The sequence below is a fragment of the Diabrotica virgifera genome, chromosome 7 (genome assembly GCF_917563875.1).
Source record: "Diabrotica virgifera virgifera chromosome 7, PGI_DIABVI_V3a".
Lineage (NCBI taxonomy): Eukaryota > Metazoa > Arthropoda > Insecta > Coleoptera > Chrysomelidae > Diabrotica > Diabrotica virgifera.
The window spans coordinates 181,101,140-181,125,816 of record NC_065449.1 but is presented as its reverse complement, the minus strand read 5'-3'; the positions used below and the strand labels follow the sequence as shown (position 1 = coordinate 181,125,816).

Sequence of the window (24,677 nt, the reverse complement as noted above, 5' to 3'; positions counted from 1 at the left end):
TTTTTCTTCTAATCACTTTTTGTAGTTGACAAAATTCATATCAATCATGGTAACTACCCGATTTTGTTTGGGACTTCCATATCACATATGATCCACCGACAAAACCTGCTTCGTTTTCTGCACCCACAATAATAACTATTAATCGTTGGCACTTGCAGACGGGTTTTAAGACCACTTTATTCCATCAGTCCAACTATTTCTGCGACTATGGCTTGAAAGTAAATACTTTTCATCAGTAAATCATTTTTCGTTTCTAAATTGTTTAATTTAGAAACTTTTCGTTTTATTTACTGTGGGCACTTGTTCTTCAGTTATAATATATGAAAATTAATGATCTGCCGTAATTTGAAATTGGCTAGCGCGCACAGTTTGCTCACGTCTATCCTTATATCGGTTCACCTGTAATAAATTATATAACATTAATATTTTTGTAGTACAAGTGAAATGATAAACGTCAACCCCCGAACACCATACCAATAAAGGAGAATTGGACCTGCCAAACAACACTACCGGTTAATGTTTAAAGTATGTGTGCTTAGTTACCTCAGAAACATAAAGTTCTGCAAGCAAACTAAGAGAGTCATTAATATTCAGCTCAGCGGGGTGTTATTCTTCAAGGCGTGAAATTCTATCAACAAGGGATCTACCTGTTTTGTGGAAGGATCCTTTGTTTATTTAAGTACACATTTCCATCAATAGTACCTACCCTCCTGAGCTGAATATTAATGACTCTCTTAGTTTACTTGCAAAACTATACAAAAGGATTTTTTTTCTTAATAAAGTCTCCCGGCACTATGTGATAGAGAGTGGCTAATATAGGTATGTCAAGTATGTGCAAAGAAGTTAGTGGTTCTAAGTTAAGTACACTGCAAAGTTAATTTTTATTCGACTTGAACTGTTATCTGTAAAAGGTGTTATAGTTTGTGGAAAGTATTTGGAACAGTCATTATAATAATGAAATTTATCTTTAAAAGTGAAATCGGTAAATGATAATAAATACGTGAAAGGGTCAATCCATATCAGATCACCCAGTTAGTGTTGCTCAACATTTTTAATTTTCCTGATTCTTTTATCATGGATTCCCTATAGGTAGATATTCACAAAAATCCATTTGAAAAAATTTTGTAAGCCATATTTTTTATTTGGCAGCCATTTTTAAAATGACGGCTCGGAGAATTTAATGAAAAACGAGGTTTGCGGAAAATTTAATTGCCAAGTCATTTTTAAAGATATCAGCATAATCTAATCTAAACACCAGTGTGTTCAGCATGAAATTCCCTTCAAAAATGTGTTATTTAAATTTCTCTATCATTAAAGAAAGTCAATAAAACTTTCTCCAAAACTTCGGAAAGTAGCAAAATCGTTCATTTTTAAGACCATTAAGTATGGTCTCTTATGGTACCTTAGGAAGGAGAAGTATCTCACAAATAATAATTTATTTCTGTGTTGAATACTCAAAATACTACCAGCAGCGTAAGTTGTAGTCTTGAGAATCAACTCCTTTCTTCCCTACAATTTTTCAAAAATGGCCGAAAGCACATTAATGCCAATTTTCAAAGGTCAATATCTGAAAAGGGACTGAATGAAAACAAGTGAAAATTTTATTAAATGTTCTTTATACTGTTACGAATATCTCACAAAAAAATTATGACTGAGACTTAACTAAGTTTAGAGTTATAGAGTTGTGAATTCCAATAAAAACGCTATCTTTTTAATACACTCGTGCAATGCTAAATTACCAACTGTAGGCTTAAAATTATCTTAATTGACAAAGTTAAATTGTGCTGAAATCACTAAGTTACCAATAAACTTTTAATTATTTCTTCTTTTCAAAAAGAATGGACAGTAATAATAGTACCACAGGTAAAATTCTTGAATTACCACTTAGGTCGTAGAGCGCAAAACATAGAGCGACCAATTTTGTGATCTGGATATTTCTGTTTATATATGCTGTAGAGTTCATTTAGTGAGAGAAGAATTAACCTTTTCTGTTTGTGCACCTTGACATTGTCAATCACAGATGAAACATATTATTCCTTTTTACCAGGGCATAAGCGACTATTTTCGTCATCTTCGTAAAACTCTTTAACACAGTGAAAAATAGCTTCACTTATTTTGTTGCCCTGTCTTTTTGAAAGATGTGGTAAGACACCTTGATCCTTTACTAGCTGCCTAGTTAACTTTACCATGTCTTCAGATGCACCAAAGTCCTCAACTATTTTTTTCTTTGACCATGAGCTTGGTAATAGACTAATTATCTTAATTTTATCATCTTTATTAGACACTTTAAATTTTTCTTTCAGTTTAGTAATGAGTATGTCATACTCACTAATTGAAGTTTCTACAGCATTTAAATTCTGAGTTTCTAAGTCATTATAGAATGATTCTTCCAACTTTCGCTTGACCGTGCTCGTAATTTTGTCAGTTTTTCTTTGCAAATCTGACCGTCATTGTTCTTTGTTAAGCTTTGTTATTTTACATAAAGGAGACAATTCCAAAGTTTCACAAATGGATTCCACTTGATGCAACGGATTCTCATGTACTAATTCAAAAGGGCCAGGAAGAAATTCAGGATCATTTTCAACATTTTTTGTCTCATTTTCAGGCAATTTTTCTACAAATATATTTGTTGCACAGGTTGGACATAGAGCCTGTCCAGAAATTAGTCTAACGTCCACATTTTTACTCTTCGAAAGGTGTTCAATTAGTATTTTACGCAAACCATTTTTAATTGGCCTTTTATGACGACTAAATGGGTCACAACATTTTTTTCCAAAGATGTGGTTGTACTTGTCTAAATATTTATCTCTGTGGTAATGGCAGATATTGGTAATTTCATTTGAAATTCTTAATTTGAGCAAACATTGTTCTTCAGTTGGCAAGTCACTTACACTGATAAAATTTTCAGACACTTCTTGTAGTGTTGTTTATGACACTGTCCACTTATTAGTTCACCCACAAAACAACTCATACTGAATAATTAAACAATTAAATAACATTACTATCATAAGTAAATTTAATTAAGCACATCAATGTACTGACACAATTCCAAAACTGCACTAACAGGACATGTTCACTAGTATAGTCAAAGAACTATCACCAACTGAGCCTCATCAATACCAAAGCAATGCAGATTGAGGGGGGGGGGGGTGTTCATGTCTCCACTTGTAGAGACATGTAGGTGCAGGTGTTATTTTAAAACTCTAATAATAATATATAGATTTAAGCATCATTTAATTTTGAAAATTAAGATAATTTTAGCCTTGAGTTGCTAATTTAGTATTGCACGAGTGTATTAAAAAGTTAGCGTTTTTATTGGAATTCACAACACTATAACTCAAAACTTAGTTGAGTCTCAGTCATAATTTTTTTGTGAGATATTATTATCAGCATAAAGAACATTTAATAAAAATTTCACTTGTTTTTATTCAGTCCCTTTTCAGATATTGATCTTTAAAAATTGGCATTAACGTGCTTTCGGCCATTTTTGAAAAATTGTGGGGAAAAAGGGAGTTAATTCTCAAGACTACAACTTATGCTGCTGGTAATATTTTGAGTATTCAACACAGAAATAAATTATTATTTGTGAGATACTTCTTCTTCCTAAGAATTAATGGTCTTAAAAATGAACGATTTTGCTAAATTCTTTCCGAAATTTTGGAGAAAGTTTTATTGACTTTCTTTAATGATAGAGAAATTTAATTAACATATTTTTGAAGAGAATTTCATGCTGAACACACTGGTGTTTAGATTATGCTGATAACTTTAAAAATGACTTGGCAATTAAATTTTCCGCAAACCCGGTTTTTTCATTAAATTTGCCGAGAAGTCATTTTAAAAATGGCTGCCAAATAAAAAATATGGCTTACAAAATTTTTTCAAATGGATTTTTGTGAATATCTACCTATAGGGAATCCATGATAAAAGAATCAGGAAAATTAAAAATGTTGAGCAACAAATTATATTTATATTGGGTGATTTAAAATGGATTGACCCGAAACCATTATTGTAAATATTGATGTAGGCTCGGGTCATCAGGTGTAGTTTGTTTTGATTTTTTATTTAAATATATTATACGTTTACAATAAGAGATATTTGTTCAGAAATGGCTGATAAAGAATCATCAAAAGAAATGGAGAGCCACTCAACGGCAAATCAAGACTAAAAAAATAATCAAGAATATTGATAATAAAACTCTCGAACAGTTTTATGAACCTCAATAAACGAGAGGTCAAAACGTTCACTGAAATGGTGACTGGACATTGCCGTTTAAGGAACCACCCATACAAACTAGGCAAGGTGAATGAACCATGGTGCAGAAAGTGCGAAATGGAAGAAGAGACTGCTATACAGATACTATGCCATTGCAGTGTGCTAAGTGATGTAAGGTTGGAATTCACTAGTCAACTGAGGTTTGAACCAGAAGAGATCCTAAAACTACCAATAAGAAAACTGTTGACCTTCGTTGAGGCCACAGAACTTATTAGTTTAAGTAAAAAAACAGAGTTTAAGGAAAAAAACAACGTATGGTACAAAGGACTTATGACCAAGTACCAGAGACTAACGAGTCTCGCCTGGGTTAAGAAAAAGAGACATTTGAACAATACGCAATGGTACGGAATGGATATTTTTACTTCGTACATATGCCAAACCATTTTTATTTAGTAATATCTATACAGGGTTGTAACACTAAGAAATGCAACAAACAAATAATACTTACAACACTACGAACAATACTTACAACACTACAAACTTGTATACTACTCATTGCTTTGAGATGTTGACTGCTGCACTGTTTAGTATGTTTAATTTGCTCTAGTCAGATTAATTGACAACTTTTGACGGTGAAACTTAGTTCCTTAATAGGTGGTACCATTCTTAGTCAAGAACAATAACTTTAACTGAACAGTACAATGCAGTGGAATTGATTAAGAAGTCTCTTATCGTATCTACTATTTCATGTCCTATTGTAGCAGCGTTGTCGGTATAAAATATGTTATATTTGAATGTATATAGTATTCGATACCATGTTAAATCTTATACAGTACGTAAATCGTTCAGCTGGACATAGGAAACATACATTGTATATATTTAGATGCATAAATACATACATTGTATTATATTGAGATAATTGTGGCAACTGAGCTCTCTCGATGACAATATGGTTGTTAGCATTAAGGGGCAGTAACCTCAAAATTGACAATGTAGTAGCTAAATATTTTTGGCCTAAGGGAATGGGAAAACTGTTTAGTTTTGAAATTAGTTTTTAAATAAAAAATATTTTTAAAATTAAAGTAAAATTATTAACTCATTAATCATTAACTTTGTTTTTGATTTATTTATGGACAGCATTGCTTCAAAACTCACTCATTCTATTCGTTATAACAGCTCTATTGCAACAAAAACTCGTACTCGAACAGAAGCTTTAAACTAACACAGGTTAGCGCAGTTGCCATAATTCTCTCAATGTATATTCCCTATGTCCAGCTGAACGATTTACGTACTGTATGTTCACCTCTTTGCCTCCAATGCACTACGGACTTTTTCACACAAACTGATAATACTGAATTCGTTATTTTTTTTTTTTGTTATTTATAAAATGTAGCTCGAAGATAATAATATTATCTTCGAGCTACATTGTAGAGCTATATATTATATGCTATATCATAGACTGATTTAAACCACTTTGGTATTCACCAAAGAGTTCTTCCGTGTATGTACTTAGATAATTATATTAAGGCATTCGAAAAAAATCTCGAGTAACACCATTATATGGACATAGAATCCGACGTTGTGGTTATGGTGTGTTAATTTGAAAAGGTACCACCCATATTTTGGTCCCTAGAGAAAATCTAAAAATATGCAAAAACACGTAAAATTTATTTGTGACAGGGACATTTTGTAGACCAGTTTTTAACTAACCCTCTAACGAGGGTGGACACAACCTCAAAAATCTTTAATGAAAAGGGGGTTGACTGATACCTCATTGTATAGGTCGTTCAACTACCTTTACAAAAATGCCACAAACATTATATTTCTTTTCAGCACTTTTAGAAAAATCTTGGACTCGACACTTAAAAAAATTTTGGAGTTCTGAATTCGATACTTAATATACCTATTCACGATTTTACTTGATTTTTACAAAAATACCGAAAAGAAATTTGGTATTTTTAAGACTTTTAAAATGAGGTTTCACTCAACCTCCTTTCCATTAAAGATTTTGGTGGTTGTGTTCACTCCCACTAGAAGTTTGATGTAATTTAGTTGAAAACTGGTCTGCAAAATGTCGTCCTCACAAATAAATGTGACGTATTTTTGCATACTTTCAGATTTTCTGGCGGGACCAAATTATAAAGTAGCTTGTCAAATTGACACACTGTATTTTATCACTCTATAATCTCGGTTATTCAGATATCGAATTCCTGAAATAACTTCATATAAAAGTTAATTGCGTAATACCTGAGTAATACTTGGAAAGCATGCTTTTTAAATTATTGTTTCACTGTACTTCTACTTTCCATAAACTAGAATGTTGTTTTCATTTATTTCGGTACTTAATTGTTTAGTTAATATTGTTGATTACTTTATGTTTATGGTTTACTACATCTTTATAGTTTGGTATACCCAATAAAAATTTAACACAAACAACGTTGACTGTGTAACTATCATTGTGTATAAAACAACAGCTTATATTTGCTGACATGCTTAAGGATCTAATATAATTCGATATTATAGCCGTTTCAACAATAACTTACAAAATTGAATCATATGCAATTCACCAGAGAAAAAAGGGGGGGGGGGAATGAAAAATAGAAAATCATTTTCATTTAATTAAAAAAGATAATATAAGCAAAAAGAAACGCGAACATGATAAGATAGACTTAAAAAAATCTGTATTGTAGATTGAAAATTGACCAAAATCGTACAATTTTAGAAAATGATATACTAGATATATTCATTGGTATGGGCAGTGAAGAAAAATTAATTAAAAAAAATTATTCTTAGCCCAAGAAACAGGTAGGTCTTTTAAAAATGTCCCAAGTCGGCACAAAGATTAAAACTGCCCGATATAAAATATAACAATATAACCAGCTCGGCTTTTGAGATAATATCAAATAATTGTACATCTCAATGGAAAAAAATACATTTATATTAAATAGATATATAATTATACATAGCCCAATAAAAATAAAAATATTGCAGATAAATATAAAGATTTACAATAATTATCCTTTACACATTCCGACTTTGTTTCACCTGAAGCTAATTTTCGTTTTTGTTCTTTAAATTTACAACGTTCACATACTAATAACAATTTTCCTCTTTGACTAAAGATTTCACTTACAATGGACTTTAAAGATGTCATACTCTATTTTGTCTGGATACTGAACTAGTAGTTAATTGGAAGGTAAATTGATTCCACTACGAGGTGTCGAGCGAGTAACATCGTTCTGTATTTTGTCGTGCTTTGTAAAACATAGTGCAAAAACAGTGGCATAGAAGCTAAATTAGGTATAAATTCGAGATAAAAACGTAATTGCTTTTGACACAGTCAAAAGTAAGCAGTGGCGTAGCAGATACCCAAACAGTCAATATGTCTCAAACACCTAACCAAGCTTTATACTATGTACCAGTAGCGAAATCGATTCCACGGCCAACATTTCCAACCAGAGAAAGGGGTATTGAGGTTAGGATGTTTTTCTATGTTAATAAGAAATTTTTCCATATCTATAATTTCAAGATAAAATTACTATTATACCTACTAATGGGGTACTAATACCTACCTGTTAATCTTCGAGCCGACCTGGGGGCTTTTAAAATGTTCCGGGGTTTATCATAAAGGACTAAAGGATTATAGTGAGCCGAGATGGGAATACTCCATTGGTATATCAGTCATTATATTCTTGAAATTCTCAGTGGAAACAATTTTTTTTTAATTTCTTAAAAAATATTGACATAATAATGAGGAATCCATTGTCAAGGAAAGTTTTTAAGTTTTTCTTTCAATTTTTACAGGGTATATCTAACATGTCAAATGCATTTTCTAGTATAGAATACACGAAGTGGCCTTGAGTGTTAGTATAGATAGAATAATATAGATTTATATTTATAAAAATATATATTTCTTTTTTATTAATATAACTCTAATGGCCAAATTAATAATAATAAACCAGTTGGTTGTTAACAACTGAGAATATGCTTTATTGAAAAACGTTACAAAATAATCAAATTTCTCTGACTTACAGCTTTGAACTTCTGTACTATACCTAGATATTTTTGCATTATCCGTTTGACGGTTTATCTTCTATACATTCTTAAACTCTTGTACGTAAGACTTTCCTCATAAAAATTCTATCGTTTTAATATTAGAGTTCGAAACTACGATCATGATTTTCTGCTGAAGGTGCTTTAGTCTGTTATAAGAGAGTTTGAGGAACGTATTAACGATCAAATTCCAAGTGTTTAAGTGGCACATGACACAAAACTAATATTCTTTTTCTCATGGGCATCTTTCAGTGCGTCACAGTTTTTCGATTTCTTTCTAATGCATTAAATTGTATGTGACAGAAAAAAGGCACGTCTGTGATTAGAGACATTTATAACATTTATTCTAGTTGTCGATAGATGGCGCTATAATCGAAAAAAAATTATTTACGAATTATATAATATATCTACGAATATAATCTGTACAATTTATAAGACTATACAAATCAAAGAAAATACCATTTTATAAATGCAATAAACACAATTATTGATTTGTTTTTATGCCAAATTGCAAATAAAATGTGACAACTGTCAGATTTAAATAAAATGTCATGTTAGAATAAATGTTATAAATGTGTATTATCACGGACTTACCTTTTTTTTTCTATCATTTTAAATCAAAACATTAAGTGAAGCGTACGTCGATATGTAATATCATTAATATTTTACTGTCAATATAATAATTAGGAAATAGTTTTTATCGGTAGACGTATTTTATGTAGTTCTATTGTACATTTACATTTAACGATGTTATAATATATTTAACACAATATAACTTTATAAAATAAACACAATGGGGTGTATTCTGTAACATGTCCGTTAAATTTAAGAGGCCTCTAAAATTTAAGTTTTAACGGTCCTTTAAAACTTTTAGGTTAGATTGACATTCTGTAAACACATTTTATAGAGGACCGCTAAAATAATATTTTTTTAGAGGAATCCTCTAAAAGGTTTTGGAACAAATACGGCAACGTCGCACGTTGATCGTTTTTGAACTACTTTTAACCCAGAAATTGACCGAAAACTGACTGTCAGAGGCCAAAAACGTTAAGAAGAAGAAGATATTGTCAGATTCCTAAAGAATAATATTTATTGAATTTAATTATTTTTTAGTAAAACTCATATTTTACAATTAAACATTTTTATTTATAAAGTTATACATTAAAATATTGCTGAAAAATTGCATATCTTATTTCTTCTCCCCTTCGACAATAATTTTGGTCAAATTAAGGTCATCTTATTAATCTGCATCTGGTTATAAACCTTCTTGAACTTCACCTTTATAAACATTTGGTACATTTTGTAATGTTCCACAAAACCTTTAAATAATTTTAGCTGCATTAATAGGATTTAATTGCTTTGACAAACATATTTGACTTCCAACACTTTTTCAATCACATTTCTAGGTAGGTAGGTACCCATGGTACAATAAATTTTCCTAAAAATTTCCTAATAAATTTTCATAAAATGAAACTTTATTGTACCATGGTAGGTACCTACTTCCTTTGAAATTTGAAATGGTAATTGTAGTTAATTTCAGGTCAATGGTCAATTACTTTTTGTTTTTGTTGTAACCTGAAATCAGCTCTACAAAAAGAAACAAAAATTTGAATTTTGTTACTTAAAAGGTGTAGTGTGTCGATTGCAAAGTAAAATGAGACACTTACCTTTCATTATTATTTATTAAGTACTTCTTCACCAAATACAGTATAAAAAGCCATTTGCCATTTTTAAATATTTATCTCCAGTATAATAGAATAATAACAAACTACTATTCATACAAACATAACCCAACAAAAATAATCAAACCACATTTAACGGACCGCTAAAAATTTAGCGGGTACATTTTGACATCCTCTAAAATATTTTTATTTAGCGGGAGTTTTAACGGTTTAGGTTATGATTTTAACAGATATATGATTTACAGAATACCAAAATATTTTTAGCGGGCGTTAAAATTTTAGAGGCCTCTAAAATTTAACGGAAGTGTTACAGAATACACCCCAATATAAGTTATATATTATAAATAAACACAACGAATGCGCTAATGTCACTGTCACTGAAAATGATAATCTTCAAAATTCATAGTAAACAAGGTATCAAAGACATGCCGTAGTGTTTATCCTTGTTTAACTTATTGTGGTTTCTATGGACAAGGGGCTTAATTTTGCGATATTATAATAGTTTCTGTGAGTAAAAAATATACCTAGTATAAAAAGTAATTCGTGAATAATTTCATGAATGTGCAAATATATACCTAATGGAAGAACTATAAAACTAACTAGCCCAGTTGCTTTCTTACTGTAAAGATCATAAAATAATATTCCTACTAACTATGAAGTGTCACTTAAACGCATGAAATGTATTTTTTAATTAAAATATGTCTAAAACGTATATTTCAACTGTTAGGATAATTATTCTGAAGCTATTTTCTTATGGCATTTTAATATTATTTACTACATTTAATGGACATTAAACCACAATTTCAGTTTAAAATACGTTTATTTTGACTTTTCGATTTCCACTCCGGAAATAGGTTTTTTGAGAATATTGAGAATTTTAAACAATAATTATTGTGGTTAATTTCCATTAAATATAGTAAATAATATTGGGATTATTTTGGAAATGTTAGAAATAATTTTTTTAATAATATAATCTATTGTAACCAAACTTTTATATTTATAACCAAACAGAGGCTAATATTTTTTGTAACGGAAAGAAATCAATCTTTACTTGAGAGACTTTAAAGTTGTTTTAAGTTCCATGCTATTTTGGACACACCAGAACATTTCCAAATATATCTAAATTATGAAAAAATTTCATACGTAGATTAAGAAATTATTTGTAAGAGTATCTAAAAACTGCCATAAATAGATTTTGGTAGGTATTTTTAAAACATGTAGACGGTGAACACCATATTCACCAAAGATAGCTTAATTAAAATTTCACAATTGATGAATTGAGTACTTTAGAATGAAGTAAAAAATAGACGTAATCTCAATCATTTATTGTAACTTCCAACGACCGGTTTCGCTCTCTAAAGTATTCAGAGCGTCTTCAGGTCAACGGTTACAAGTCACTAAATGCTACAAATAAAAACCAGATTTAGAACAATGTCTGGTTGTAAAAGATGCCAAAGATCCATAAGATCAAGCCAATATTGAACAACATACATAAAAGTAGTTAAAACAGCAAACAAATACATATGCATGTACACTCGGGTGCGGTAACAAACGTCCCCAAGCTCACAAACACATGCAGATGTGTACCGTCTGTAATCATGCAATGATAACGTGTCGTACTTACATTCAGTTACAATGAGCTACTTCCTGAGTATTCATTAACATGATATCTTGTTTAAGTTATGCTAACGGGATATGGTGGAAGAGACGGAGAATGTTGTAAAGGTTAACAAGTTGATGGAAATTGGAAATTCTTGAGGGTGATGAGATAGTTGGTGACAGACAACCAACAAATCTGTGGCTGTTATTTTGTTTGTGAAGTAGACTAAAGTGAATGTCATATATACAATTTTAATATGTGATGGTTTTAAATATTTTTATTTCTATTTATTAAAAGAAAGATATATATTCTTTTATAGAATTATAGAATATATCTATAGAATATAGATAATTGGATATAATATGACATTCACTTTAGTCTACTTCACAAACAAACCATCTCATCACCCTCAAGAATTTCCATAAACTTGTTAACCTTTACAACATTCTCCGTCTATTCCACCATATCCCGTTAGCATAACTTAAACAAGATATCATGTTAATGAATACTCAGGAAGTAGCTCTTTGTAACCGAATGTAAGTACGACACGTTATCATTGCATGATTACAGACGGTATACATCTGCATGTGTTGTGAGCTGGGGGCCGTTTGTTACCGCCCCCGAGTGTACATGCATATGTATTTGTCTGCTGTTTTAACTACTTTTATGTATGTTGGTCAATATTAGTTTGATCTTATGGATCTTTAGCATCTTTTACAACCAGACATTGTTCTAACTCTGGTTTTTATTTGTAGCATTTAGTGACTTGTAGCCGTTGACCTGAAGACGCTCTGCATACTTCAGAGAGCGCAACCGGTCGTCGGAAGTTGCAATAAATGATTGAATGTATGTTTTTTACTTCATTCAAAATGAACTCTCGCATGCAATCCATTCAACATTTGAGTACTTAAGCTTTATTAGAAATTATACTATTTCTGTTGATTATCTAAATTACGGCACATACTGTACTAATATGTACGTGCAATCGTAATATTACATGTCATATAACAAAATAAGGATCTGCACGGGTACATCCTACTTGACAAACATAATATAATGTTGCTGTTTTAAACGCCTATAGTGCTACAATCTATCTAAGGAACTCATTAATATTCAGCTCAGCGGGGTACTATTGTTCGAGGTGTTAAATTTCATAAACAAGGGATCTACCTGTTTTAAGCTGGGATCTCACGGAACGTGGCGCGGCACTTTTTACCAGTTTACAGTTGACGAAGAGAAATAGATAAAGATAAAACTAAAGACGGTAATCAACGCAACGTGAAATAACATTCTTTCACTCAAAATTTGTGGTTGCGATCCGTAGGCTAGGACAGATCCCTCAATTTATGGTCAGCGCGTGTTCTTTTATCATTTGTCGGTAAATGAACACGGTTCAAACTAAGTCAGAAGCTTATACACAGTCGGTACTTCCCCTCCATGCCTTCCGACGCGGCTAGGGGATGGTACGATCAGTGCCGTGGTAATTTTAGTATGGAGTGGCCTAACGACGTGTTGGAATTTTTATCATTGTATGAATTAACCAACTTTCTAACGTCAATAAGAGCGACGCGACACGTTCCGTGAGAACTCGGCTTTATGGAATTAGCTCTTCCTTAGAAGTACACATTTCAAACAATAGCACCCCGCTAAAATGAATTTTAACGAGTCTCTTAGATTGTAAAACTATACGTTCATATTGAAAGTATGAGAATGTGCTTAGGGAAAAATGTTAGTACTTTCATTTCATTAATTGTGGAATTGTTTAATTTTTCATCGCTTACCTAAGATATATAACACTCTAAAATGTTGTTAGTGTATTTATTGTTAGCTCGTTAGCAGAGTTGTTTCTTATTGTGATTTTAGTAATAATATACCACTTTCGTTGTATATATTTTGTATATTTTATTGAAATAATTATTACAGGTTAAACGCTTACATCGTGTTTTATTTTATAAAACCAAATGCTACATTTAAAGAGGCTTCTTCGGATCAAGATATCCTTTATCTTTTGCAGGATTTGCAGTGAGAATCAATTATAAAAGTATTAATAATCTTATTAATGCTGACGGCACTGTTATCTTATGCAATATTCTCTAGAGCCTTAAGGGCCGATTTCTCATATCGAGTTCAACTCCAGTTTAACCTGAACTTTTAGTGAACGTCAGTTTAAAGTCAAAATCGTCTTTCTCAATTCACGTTCAACCGATGGCAGTTTAAACTTGAACGGTGGAATTCGGCCGTTCAAAGATTTCTGAACCCAGTTCAGATGATTTCATGGATTACGCATGCGTTGTATTAACACGAAACGCTGTCATAATATAAATATATCCTATTTTATTATATTAAGCCTAACGATAAACGATAACATTATTTTTGTTTTTATAACATTTATTTATAATTATTAAAATTACTATTTGACTATAAATACTTAAATTTAACTTTATTCAAAAACAGAATAAAAACGGTAGTTCAAAATGGCGACAGTTTTTTACCTTTTGCCATCTATTGGCATTTCTCGAAAGCAGTACAACGTGCACTGACATGAACGCGCAATGAGAAATGCATTTCAAACAAAACGGTAGTTCACCAGTGAACCGGGTTCAACTGAACCATAGATTACCGCAGGTATGAGAAATCGACCCTAAGAGTTGTTGCATTGCGTAAACAAGACAGTTTCAAATGTTCATAAGACAAAACTTATGGTATATAGTCGCCAAACTCACGATATAGCTTCCCTACAGATGGTTCAACAAAACATTGAGAGTTGTTCACTTTAAATATCTGGGATGCTACATTTCAGACCAACTAGAACCAAGTAAAGAGATCAAGTGCAGAATTGAAGCAGCTCGCGCAATGTTTCTAAAAATAAAATCGTTCTGTGACCACAGTTTAAACTTAAAATTACGACAAAGAATGATCAAATGCTATATTTGGCCAGTGTTGTTGCATGACACCGAGATCTGGACTCTGAAGACTGATACTATTAATTACCTAGAGGCGTTTAAAGGTTGATTCTCACTATTCGCCGTGTGCAAGTACTTGGAGGGGACACGAGAAACGATCGTGCGCGAGTAGCGGAGAAATCTTAACTTTCTTCGCATATTTTTTAAATAATTCATATTGTCAATTGAAATGTCATATTGACATATTTCATTCATACTGTCATTGAGGAAAATGGGATTTCGAAAATACTGTGTTAGAAATTGTAAATGTACATAAAAAAATTGTCAACTTAAGTTCTTTTTCAACTTTAAGCTCAAATTAATACAAAGAGAAAAGTGGATTTCCATCATAATAAAGCAGAAGTAAGTTGAAATAAAGTAACATAATCAGTTATTTACTACATACAATGTTTACCTTTTAATAACATAACATCAATTTTACTTTTTCTTCTTATTCTTTTTTGGGCTATGGCCTTGACAATTATCCAGTAACCAGGACTAATATAATTGGCCAATATAATTAAAAGTGCTACAAATGTTGCTGAGCTATGACACTATGTGTAGCTTTTCCGAACTTGCACGGTCCCAATACGTTCCGTTTACTTTCCATATCCGTGGCTTTAAGTTTAGAGAAAATATTATAAATGCAAATCATATAGTATATGCCCACTTTCGCGTTCAAGATCGGTCACGTATTTTTTCGGCGACAAGACGCGACGTATCCTCGTTTTTTACCTCGCGGGTCAGTCGAAGTTGTTGAGATACGTAAATTATATAAACGACGAAAAATTGACAGATCTTGTCGGGCATAATAATGGCCTATATTATTTTGAAAACAAAAAAATGCAGTGACAAAACATTTAAGGGGATGGGTACGTATTTTCGGCTGCAATGCTATTCAAATGGGAATTCATTTTTTTCGAATCCTGTGAAAACGAATAAGTATTGTTGAAAAATTTAAACGCAGAATGAAATATTACGTTATTAGCGAGGGCCGAAAGTCCCTGAGAACTTCTATAATGTTTATTTTAATGAGTTACGGGGGTGAAAAACTAACAGAAAATTTAGTGTGATTTTTAATTTCAAAGATTTGATTCAAAATAAACTTTTTATTTATTCTAACGGACTTTCGGCCCTCTGTAACAATTTAGTCTTTCATTCTGCGTTTAAATTTCTCAAAAATATTTATTGCTTTTTTCAGGATTCGAAAAAAATGAACACAATGTCGTGGTAATATTTTCCAAATCTATCTTTGTCTTACAATAACGCACTCAGCCGAATAAAATATTGTCAGTCAGACACTGACAATCAGTGACAATTTTAAATATTTGACATGCCATCGGGAATATTTTGAGTTGTTGATTAAATACTATTGATATATAGTGTATTTGATAATTAATTTATTTAAGACGTGAACTTAATAAAAAGTTATTTATTGTGTATTATTTGTGGAAGATCCAAGCAGAGAATACATCAGGATAATATATTCTGTGATCCAAGATCCAAGTATTTTGTTGTTAAAGATGTTCAAAATTGTAAGCGTTCCATAGTAACAATATATTATTAAAAAATCACTTTAACACTTTTCCTCTTTTCTCGATTGAGTATTAGTTTTTGTTGTACAAATAAATTATTAGAATCACTGAATACATAGTTAGTGAAAAAAATATCACATTTATTAACTGAATTAATAATTTGCAATTATACGAATAACAGTTATCCAAGAACATTTAAAAGCCATCTCTTTACAGTTAATCATGACATTGTTAAGTAGAATGGCGTTCTAGTAATGTTTACATATCCATACCAGTGTGAATTTTACTACACGTAATTTGCCGTGTAAAGACAGAAAAAGTAGGGATAGCCGTAAAATATTTGCGAATTATGTACCCATGGCCTTAAAGATAATATTTTGGTCGTTTGGCATTCGAAAATATTCAAAGAATTTAGTATCGTCGTCTATAGTTCTTTAAACAAAGTTACAGTTGAGTCCGCGAATCTTTACCCGTGCGTCATCATTTAAAGCATACGAAATAAGTCGATGATAAGTCGGAAATTGAAATTTACTAAACGCAACAGCAAGTGACAGTAAGTGACTTGCTGTTGCGTTTAATAAATTTCAATTTCCGACTTATCATCGACTTATTTCGTATGCTTTAAATGATGATGCACGGTTAAAGATTCCCGGACTCAACTGTATGTATTCTCCTTCAGTATTTCTATACTTCAACATATTATGTATCCAATATTTCCGTTTATTTTTTTTTATTTAAATTATTTTATTCCTCCTATATAATAGCTGTTATTAAATTTTCTTCAGTCCACATTTTATCAAGCCGGAAAAAACACGCATATTCCTGTCAAAAACAAAAAAAAATGGGTGCGTTCGGACGACCACAGCGGCTGGACAGCTGAGCCAGCAGTAGCTGTCAGACGTCATCGCTGGAAGCCAGCCGCTGAGAGATTTACTAAGCTTTCCCTATCACGGCTGGATACAACCACTCAGCCGATTTCTGCTGACAGCCAGCCGCTATGGTCGTCCGAACGCACCCAATGATAAAATGTTACCAAACTGGAACAAAATGTGTACATACAATATTAAACGGGGACGGAAAGTAAACGCGACGTCTACTGATAGTCTAAGAGCTAGAGCCGAAAAATCACCGTCATAAGTAATATGGAGTTTGGCATGTGAAATGTGTCTATTGTATATTGATAATTATGACCCCTTTCATGCTGACACCTCAGTGGATACAGGAAGTAGCAATAAGGGATGAAAGGGGAAAGTTAGTGTAGTCTTTAAAGGTTTTCACCTCCTATTTTCTTAAACCTCCATCGATTTGCATGAAAATTGGTGACTAGTTAGAGCATACCACAAGAAATAAAAAAGATTTGGTGCCAACTTGCTTAAGGATACCACCCCTTCTCGGGGCTGAAAACTATTTTATTAAAAATAACCCCACAAATCGATAGGGGGACAAATTATAAGTAAAATTTGTTATATCGTGTTATTAAAATAAATCCATACTTTTTGAGTTATTAAAGATCAAAGATTTGTCTGTTTAAGAGCACATGCGTGAAGTTACGGAGAACATATTAATTAATTGTATGTTACTAAAATATTATTTTTGTATTATTTCGATATTATAAATTTAGCAAAAGTGTATTCGAATATGTCAAATGTACCCATTATTGGACACCCCCAGTTTCTGGACATATTCAGTTTATATTGATAGAAAAAAGTCAATTAAATATCGAAATAATATAAAAATAATATTTTACTAACATACAATTAATTAACATGTTCTTTTTATCATCCGTAACTGCACGCATGTGCTCTTAAATAGACAAATCTTTGATCTTTAATAACTCAAAAAGTGTTGATTTATTTTAATAACATGATATAACAAATTTGACTTAAAATTTGCCCCTCTATCGATTTGTGGGGTTATTTTAAAAAAAAATTGTTTTCACCCGCGGGAAGGGGTGGTATTCACCACCAGGGTAAAAGTTCAAGTTGGCACCAAATCAGTTTTATTTCTTGAGGTATGCTCTAACTAGTCACCAATTTTCATGCAAATCGATGGAGGTTTAACAAAATAGGAGGTGAAAACCTTTAATGACTGCACTAACTTTCCCCTTTCATCCCTTATTGCTATTTCATGTATCCACTGAGGTGTCAGGCTGAGTCAATATACATTTCACAGAAAAAACTCCATATTACTTATGGCGATGATTTTTCGGCTCTAGATCTCCGTCTATGAGAATAATGGTTAAAATAATGAGAGGTGTATGGAAAGTAAAATATGTTACTGCGAATACAGCAATACATACCAACGAAGCTTTAAGGGGATAGGTACGTACTTTCGGCAACAATGCTATTCAAATGGGGATTCATTTTTTTCGAATCGTGAGAAAACTAATAAGTATTTTTGAAAAATTTAAACGCAGAATGAAAAATTACGTTCTTACCGAGGCGAGGGCCGAAAGTCCCCGAAAACTTCTATAATGTTTATTTTAATAAATTACTGTTGTGAAAAACTAAGAGAAAATGTAGTGGGATTTTTAATTTCAAATATCTCATTCAAAAGAAACTTTTTATTTATTCTAAGGGACTTTCGGCCCTCGATAATAATTTAGTCTTTCCTTCTGCGTTTAATTTTTTTTAAATATTTATTAGTTTTTCAGGATTCGAAAAAAATGGACTTGGTGATATTTTCCAATTTGAACATTCGCTATCTTTGTCATACAACGCACTGAGTCAAATAGAATATGATGACAAGACAGTGACAGTTTTAAATATTTGACATAGCATCGGGAATATTTTGAGTTGTTGATTAAATAATATTGATATAGTGTATTTGATAAATAATTGATTTAAGACATGAACTTAATAAAAAGTTATTTATTATTTATGGAAGATCCAAGCAGAGAATACATCAGGATATATTCTGTGATCCAAGTATTTTTTTATTAAAGATGTTCAAAATTGTAACCTAATTTTTGTTAAGAATGCGATTTTATTTTGAATAAAATTTTTTATTTAAGTTAGTTTTCTAATTGTATTGCCTAATGTAGAAATAGATATGTAATTTTATTATTAGAAAAAGTGAAAACAGAAGAATGTATGAGAAGAATAATAAGGGATGAAGTCAAAAATGTATATGTAAGTGTTAGGAAAATTACAAAAACGTAAAAAAAAATGAAAAGATTAGCAGTAAAAGTTTATTATTGGGTGTTGGAAATCTCTCGTTAATATTTATTATTATCGGAAAAGCGATAAATATAAATCGACAAATAACAAGTTATTTTTATTGAATTTCCTGTACTTTTCGCAACATAATTATTACTTTAAGGTAAAATGACCCTTGGGTGTTACGTAACGTTTAGGTAGGGGAAGAAGGGATACAGAAAAACATTACAGTGAGCAGTGGGTTACATGTGGGGAGAAGGCTCCAAAATCTTCAAAAATTGGGTTACGTAACACTTGAATGGCTCCCTTATATCATGATAATATGTAGTTGGAGAATGTTTCCGCTTCTTCAATCTATATATTTATAAATTCAGTGTAATATTATAAAAAACAATGGTTAGTCAATATGTAATAAAAATTTATAGTATATATGTACCCTATCAAAAAAAAAACACTGTAACACTGTACTGACCATAGATATATAATACTCTAGATTGCGCCCTGCGATCTTAAAATGGGTGACGGTTGCGAGAGAGATAAATGAGCCTATTTGGTCGGTAGTCTCTTTTTAATTTAAGGGGAATATCGACGACGTGAATATCCCACTTTATCGAGTAATATGTGTTGACAGTTGGAGCGGGTGGTGACGGGAAGTGGTCTTTGGTCTTCGGACGTGGATAATCGTGGTTCGAATCCCATACCAACTTTACTTTTTTTTATTTTTATTTAATCAATATTGCGTTTATTAGATATTTTTACATCTGAAAAATGGACCTAAGTAAATCTAGCAGATAATAATATGTATGTATAGTAAGTTGATATTGGAATACATAATTTGTGAACTGCATAGTAAAATAAAAGTAATTCGTCATTAATATAAATTCGTCCATATTCGAATGATGTGAATGTTTGTTTTGCTTCTACTTTTTTAAAAAATTGTAACAATAGTTTCATAAATAAAAATAATGTCTAATTACTTATAATTGAATCGGTCATTTCAAAAACAGCAAAGTCCACAATTTTCAGAAACTAACTTTTTGAGAGGAATAGACTCCTTTAAGATAAACGTTGTGTGCAAAAACGACACCAGTCCAGTAAAAACATTAGGAACAAAACTACAATATAACTCTGAATTTTGATGTCATCCATTTCATCCATCTTTCGACTATATAGTTAGTTTTCTTTGCTCTTCTGTAAAATTAGGAATATGTGACTCATGTTGTTTTTGAAATGACCGATTCAATTAATAAATCGATGGTACATTATGTTGATATTAATTATTGGTAATATTTTACGAATATTTTTAACAATTACTTTATACTATTCTACAATTAACTTATTAAAAAAATAACATTGGCTTTTATATTTTTAAAAATCTATAGGTACCTACACAGTTTTTATTATTTGTTATATATTTCTTTGCATAGATTTTCTTTAGAGATGTAATAATATCTAATAAACGCAATATTGATTAAATAAAAAATAAAAAAAGTAAAGATTGGCATGGGATTCGAACCAGGATTATCCACGTCCGAAGACAAACGACCAGTTCTCGTCGCCATCCGCTCGAACTGTCAAACCATCTAAAATACTCGACGACAGAGTAGGATAGTGACGTCGTCGATACTCCCCTTGAATTAGAAAGAGACTACCGACCAAATAGGCTCATTTGTCTCTGTCGTAACCGTCACCCATTTTAAGATCGTAAGGCGCAATCTAGAGCATAGATTTATAATACTCTAGATTGCGCCTTACGATCTTAAAATGGGTGACGGTTGCGACAGAGATAAATGAGCCTATTTGGTCGGTAGTCTCTTTTTAATTTAAGGGGAATATCGACGACGTGACTATCCCACTTTATCGAGTATTATGTATTGACAGTTCGAGCGGGTGGTGACGAGAAATGGTCTTTGGTCTTCGGACGTGGATAATCGTGGTTCGAATCCCATACCAACTTTACCTTTTTTATTTTTAATTTAATCAATATTGCGTTTATTAGGTATTTTTACATCTGAAAAATGGACCTAAGTAAATCTAGCAGATAATAAATGTATGTATAGTAAGTTAATATTGGAATACATAATTATTTGTGAACTGCATAGTGAAATAAAAGTCATTTGTTATTAATATAAATTCGGCCTTATTCGAATGACGTGAATAATGTTTGTATTGCTTCTACCTTTTTAAAAAATTGTAATAATAGTTTCATAAATAAAAATAATGTCTAATTACTTATAATTGAATCGGTCATTTCAAAAACAGCAAAGTCCACAATTTTCAGAAACTAACTTTTTGAGAGGAATAGACTCCTTTAAGATAAACGTTGTGTGCAAAAACGACACCAGTCCAGTAAAAACATTAGGAACAAAACTACAATATAACTCTGAATTTTGATATCCATTTCATCCATCTTTCGACTATATAGGTAGTTTTCTTTGCTCTTCTGTAAAATTAGGAATATGTGACTCGTGTCTCGTGTTGTTTTTGAAATGACCGATTCAATTAATAAATCGATGATGGTACATTATGTTGATATTAATTTTTGGTAATTTGTACGAATATTTTTAACAATTACTTTATACTATTGTACCATTAACTTATTAAACAAAATAACATTGGCTTTTATATTTTTAAAAATCTATAGGTACCTACACAGTTTTTCTTATTTGTTATATATTTCTTTGCTTAGATTTATTTTAGAGATATAATAATATCTAATAAACGCAATATTGATTAAATAAAAAATAAAAAAAGTAAAGATTGGTATGGGATTCGAACCAGGATTATCCACGTCCGAAGACAAACGACCAGTTCTCGTCGCCATCCGCTCGAACTGTCAAATCATCTAAAATACTCGTCGATAGAGTAGGATAGTGACGTCGTCGATACTCCCCTTGAATTAGAAAGAGACTACCGACCAAATAGGCTCATTTATCTCTGTCGCAACCGTCACCCATTTTAAGATCGTAAGGCGCAATCTAGAGTATAATATATCTATGATCTAGAGTATTATATATCTATGGTACTGACTATGCGGATTTTAAGGTTAAGATAAATTTCAGTCTAATGCTGGCCACTCACTTACGGATATCGAAGAGGCCATGGCATGCAGGCCAGGACTAAAGGCCGTTATTTGAGTAGTTAAGTTAATGAACTGCAGTTGAGACGCCACACACATGCAGTTTTGTGGTCGAGCGTGCCAACGCCTTACGAAAACTGCGTGTATGTGGTGATTTTGGCCTTCAACTAACCGCCTGTCAGTCGTCCGGCCTCTTCGATATCCTCAAGTGAGTGGCCAGCATTATGATTGGGTCTGCCGAAGCAGGATAAAAACTTTTGTTTCACTATACACATTTTGACTGTAGGCTTTGAACATCCAGAGGAACCGCTTCCCAGCGGACAAATTGATGAATTAATGACTACTTACCTCCACTTCCACTAGCAGGCAGGTGGAAATGTTGATGTAACCATAATAGGCTTCTCAAAAATAAAGTCACCAAAACTTATACTTTCAGTCTCATGGCGAGCAGGCGAACGAAGCCAAAAACTTCTACTTGAACCTTAGATGGACCAAGTGGGAATTGATGGTACTGAGACAATCCCAGCACCTGGCGAGGTCAGTCAAGGAGAAATAAAAAAATGACAATACTATTTCAATCTTTTAATAGAAAATGTTTCGTGTAGTATTTCTGCATTTCTTCAGTTCTAACGATTGTGAAGTAACATATAGATATAAAGCAATGTCAATTACAATGGTTATACAGTAAGGTCTCGTTTTATGCTGTGGATACGTTCTACGGAAAAGCGCATATAAAAAATCGCATAAAAAAGACTTCACTTGCATTGAAAAAGTAAGGATACGTTCCGTAGTTTTCTAAAATCACATAAAATGGTGGACGTTTGTCCACCAAAAATTGTATGTGTTTGATGTTTTTTTTCTCCATTAGGCCAAATAAAATCTTAAAGAAGGAATTAAAAACGCAGACTAACGATATTGAAATTTCAAAAACCTCTTCTAATGAAACATAAAACTTTACGACACGTAATTAAATGTTTCAATCCAGAAATCAAAATGTGCTGTTTATTATTATACTGCAACTTGAAATCAGCAACATTTAAACTCTTAAATACTTAAACATTTAAATTTTATTTCAAAAGAATTACAGGTTATACCTTTCAATGCGAAACTCAGATTAATGTAATAGCTACATGCTACATCATGTAACATACCCGAATTGCAAACCCTCAGAATAATGACATCTGGATTTAAATAGTTAATATTAATTATACTAGATATTAATAATAGAAATTTTTGGATGAAATACAAACCGCATAACTTCAAAATCGCATTAAAAAATCCGCATAAAAAGAGACCTTACTGTATTTGGTAAAAACTTATTGGTTAAAAATACATTAAGTAAAAAATTATTACTAAAATATAAAAATATCACAATAGGGATGTTCACTAATTTTTAAATATAGTTAAATTCAATAGATTACAAGGTATATAAAAACGTAACAATCATAAAACTGTTTAAAAATGTATATTTTTTAAGATAAATGAGTTCATAATGTTGATTTTCTTGGAGGCTAGAAAAACGGTACCCTGCAGCGAGGCTACGGTCTGTGACGTCGGCAGTCGTAACGTCTTTGATCGACGACTAGTTTTGTATACTTATTTACTCAGTGTATTTGAATGTGCGCAGTTTTTTACGTATTTAATTATTAAAAATAAAGCCAAATAAGTGGTGTTTTGTTCCTGGGTGTGTAAATACATCAAAAAACAGTTCTGACAAGATTTTTATTACCGTTCCAACCAATTTAAAACAGAAAAAGAAATAGTTTGTTGCAGCTAGAACTTAAAATAACTAACTTAAAGAACTAACTTAATAAAATAAACATTATAGAAGTTTTCCAGAGACTTTCGGCCCTTGGTAATAATGTAATTGTTCTTTCTGCATTTACATTTTTCAAAAATACTTATTAGTTTTCTCAGGATTCGAAAAAAATGAATGAATTTAAATAGCATTGGACCAAGATTTTGCACCTACCCCCTTAAAGAGTAAATGAAAAAGTTTCGGGACCTCAAATTTGTATTCCTTAAACTGGGATATTCCTAAAAACGGGATTCTAATAATACATACAGCAAAAATAAACCTTGAAATAACTACATGTGGATGTAGGTATGACTTTATACTATATTAAAATCATTAATAATTTAGTGAAAAGATTGGTTGAAATGAAAATGTATAATACCCAAGTTCAAAAATATGTTTTACCTTGGAACAGTTGTCAACTCGAAATACGAAACAACCGAAATAAGATCTAGAGTTGAAAAGGACATAGCAACATTTAACAACATGCATGAGAAATATTTTCACCCATTGCGACATAATATCTCTCCCACTAAAAATGCGGCTGCTAAAATGTTATTATTTCCGGTCTTGTTATATGGCGCAGAGGCCTGGACAATAATGGAAACATTAATGAAAAAG

At 31.6% G+C, this 24,677-nt stretch overlaps 1 protein-coding gene across 6 annotated transcripts in view; it reads left to right on the top strand.

The window, feature by feature from the left end:
* Positions 1–13,482, top strand: part of LOC114326172 (cell cycle control protein 50A) — a 91,851-nt gene extending 78,369 nt beyond the window's left edge. For all 6 annotated transcript variants that reach the window (XM_028274431.2, XM_050655628.1, XM_028274432.2 and 3 more), the window contains one exon: positions 435–13,482. Coding sequence is in view for 2 of the 6 variants with exons in the window: in XM_050655628.1 (XP_050511585.1) it covers positions 435–480 (46 nt within the window). In the remaining 4 variants the exon portion in view is untranslated. The remainder of the gene's footprint in view (positions 1–434) is intronic.
* The last annotated feature ends 11,195 nt before the right edge of the window (positions 13,483–24,677 follow it).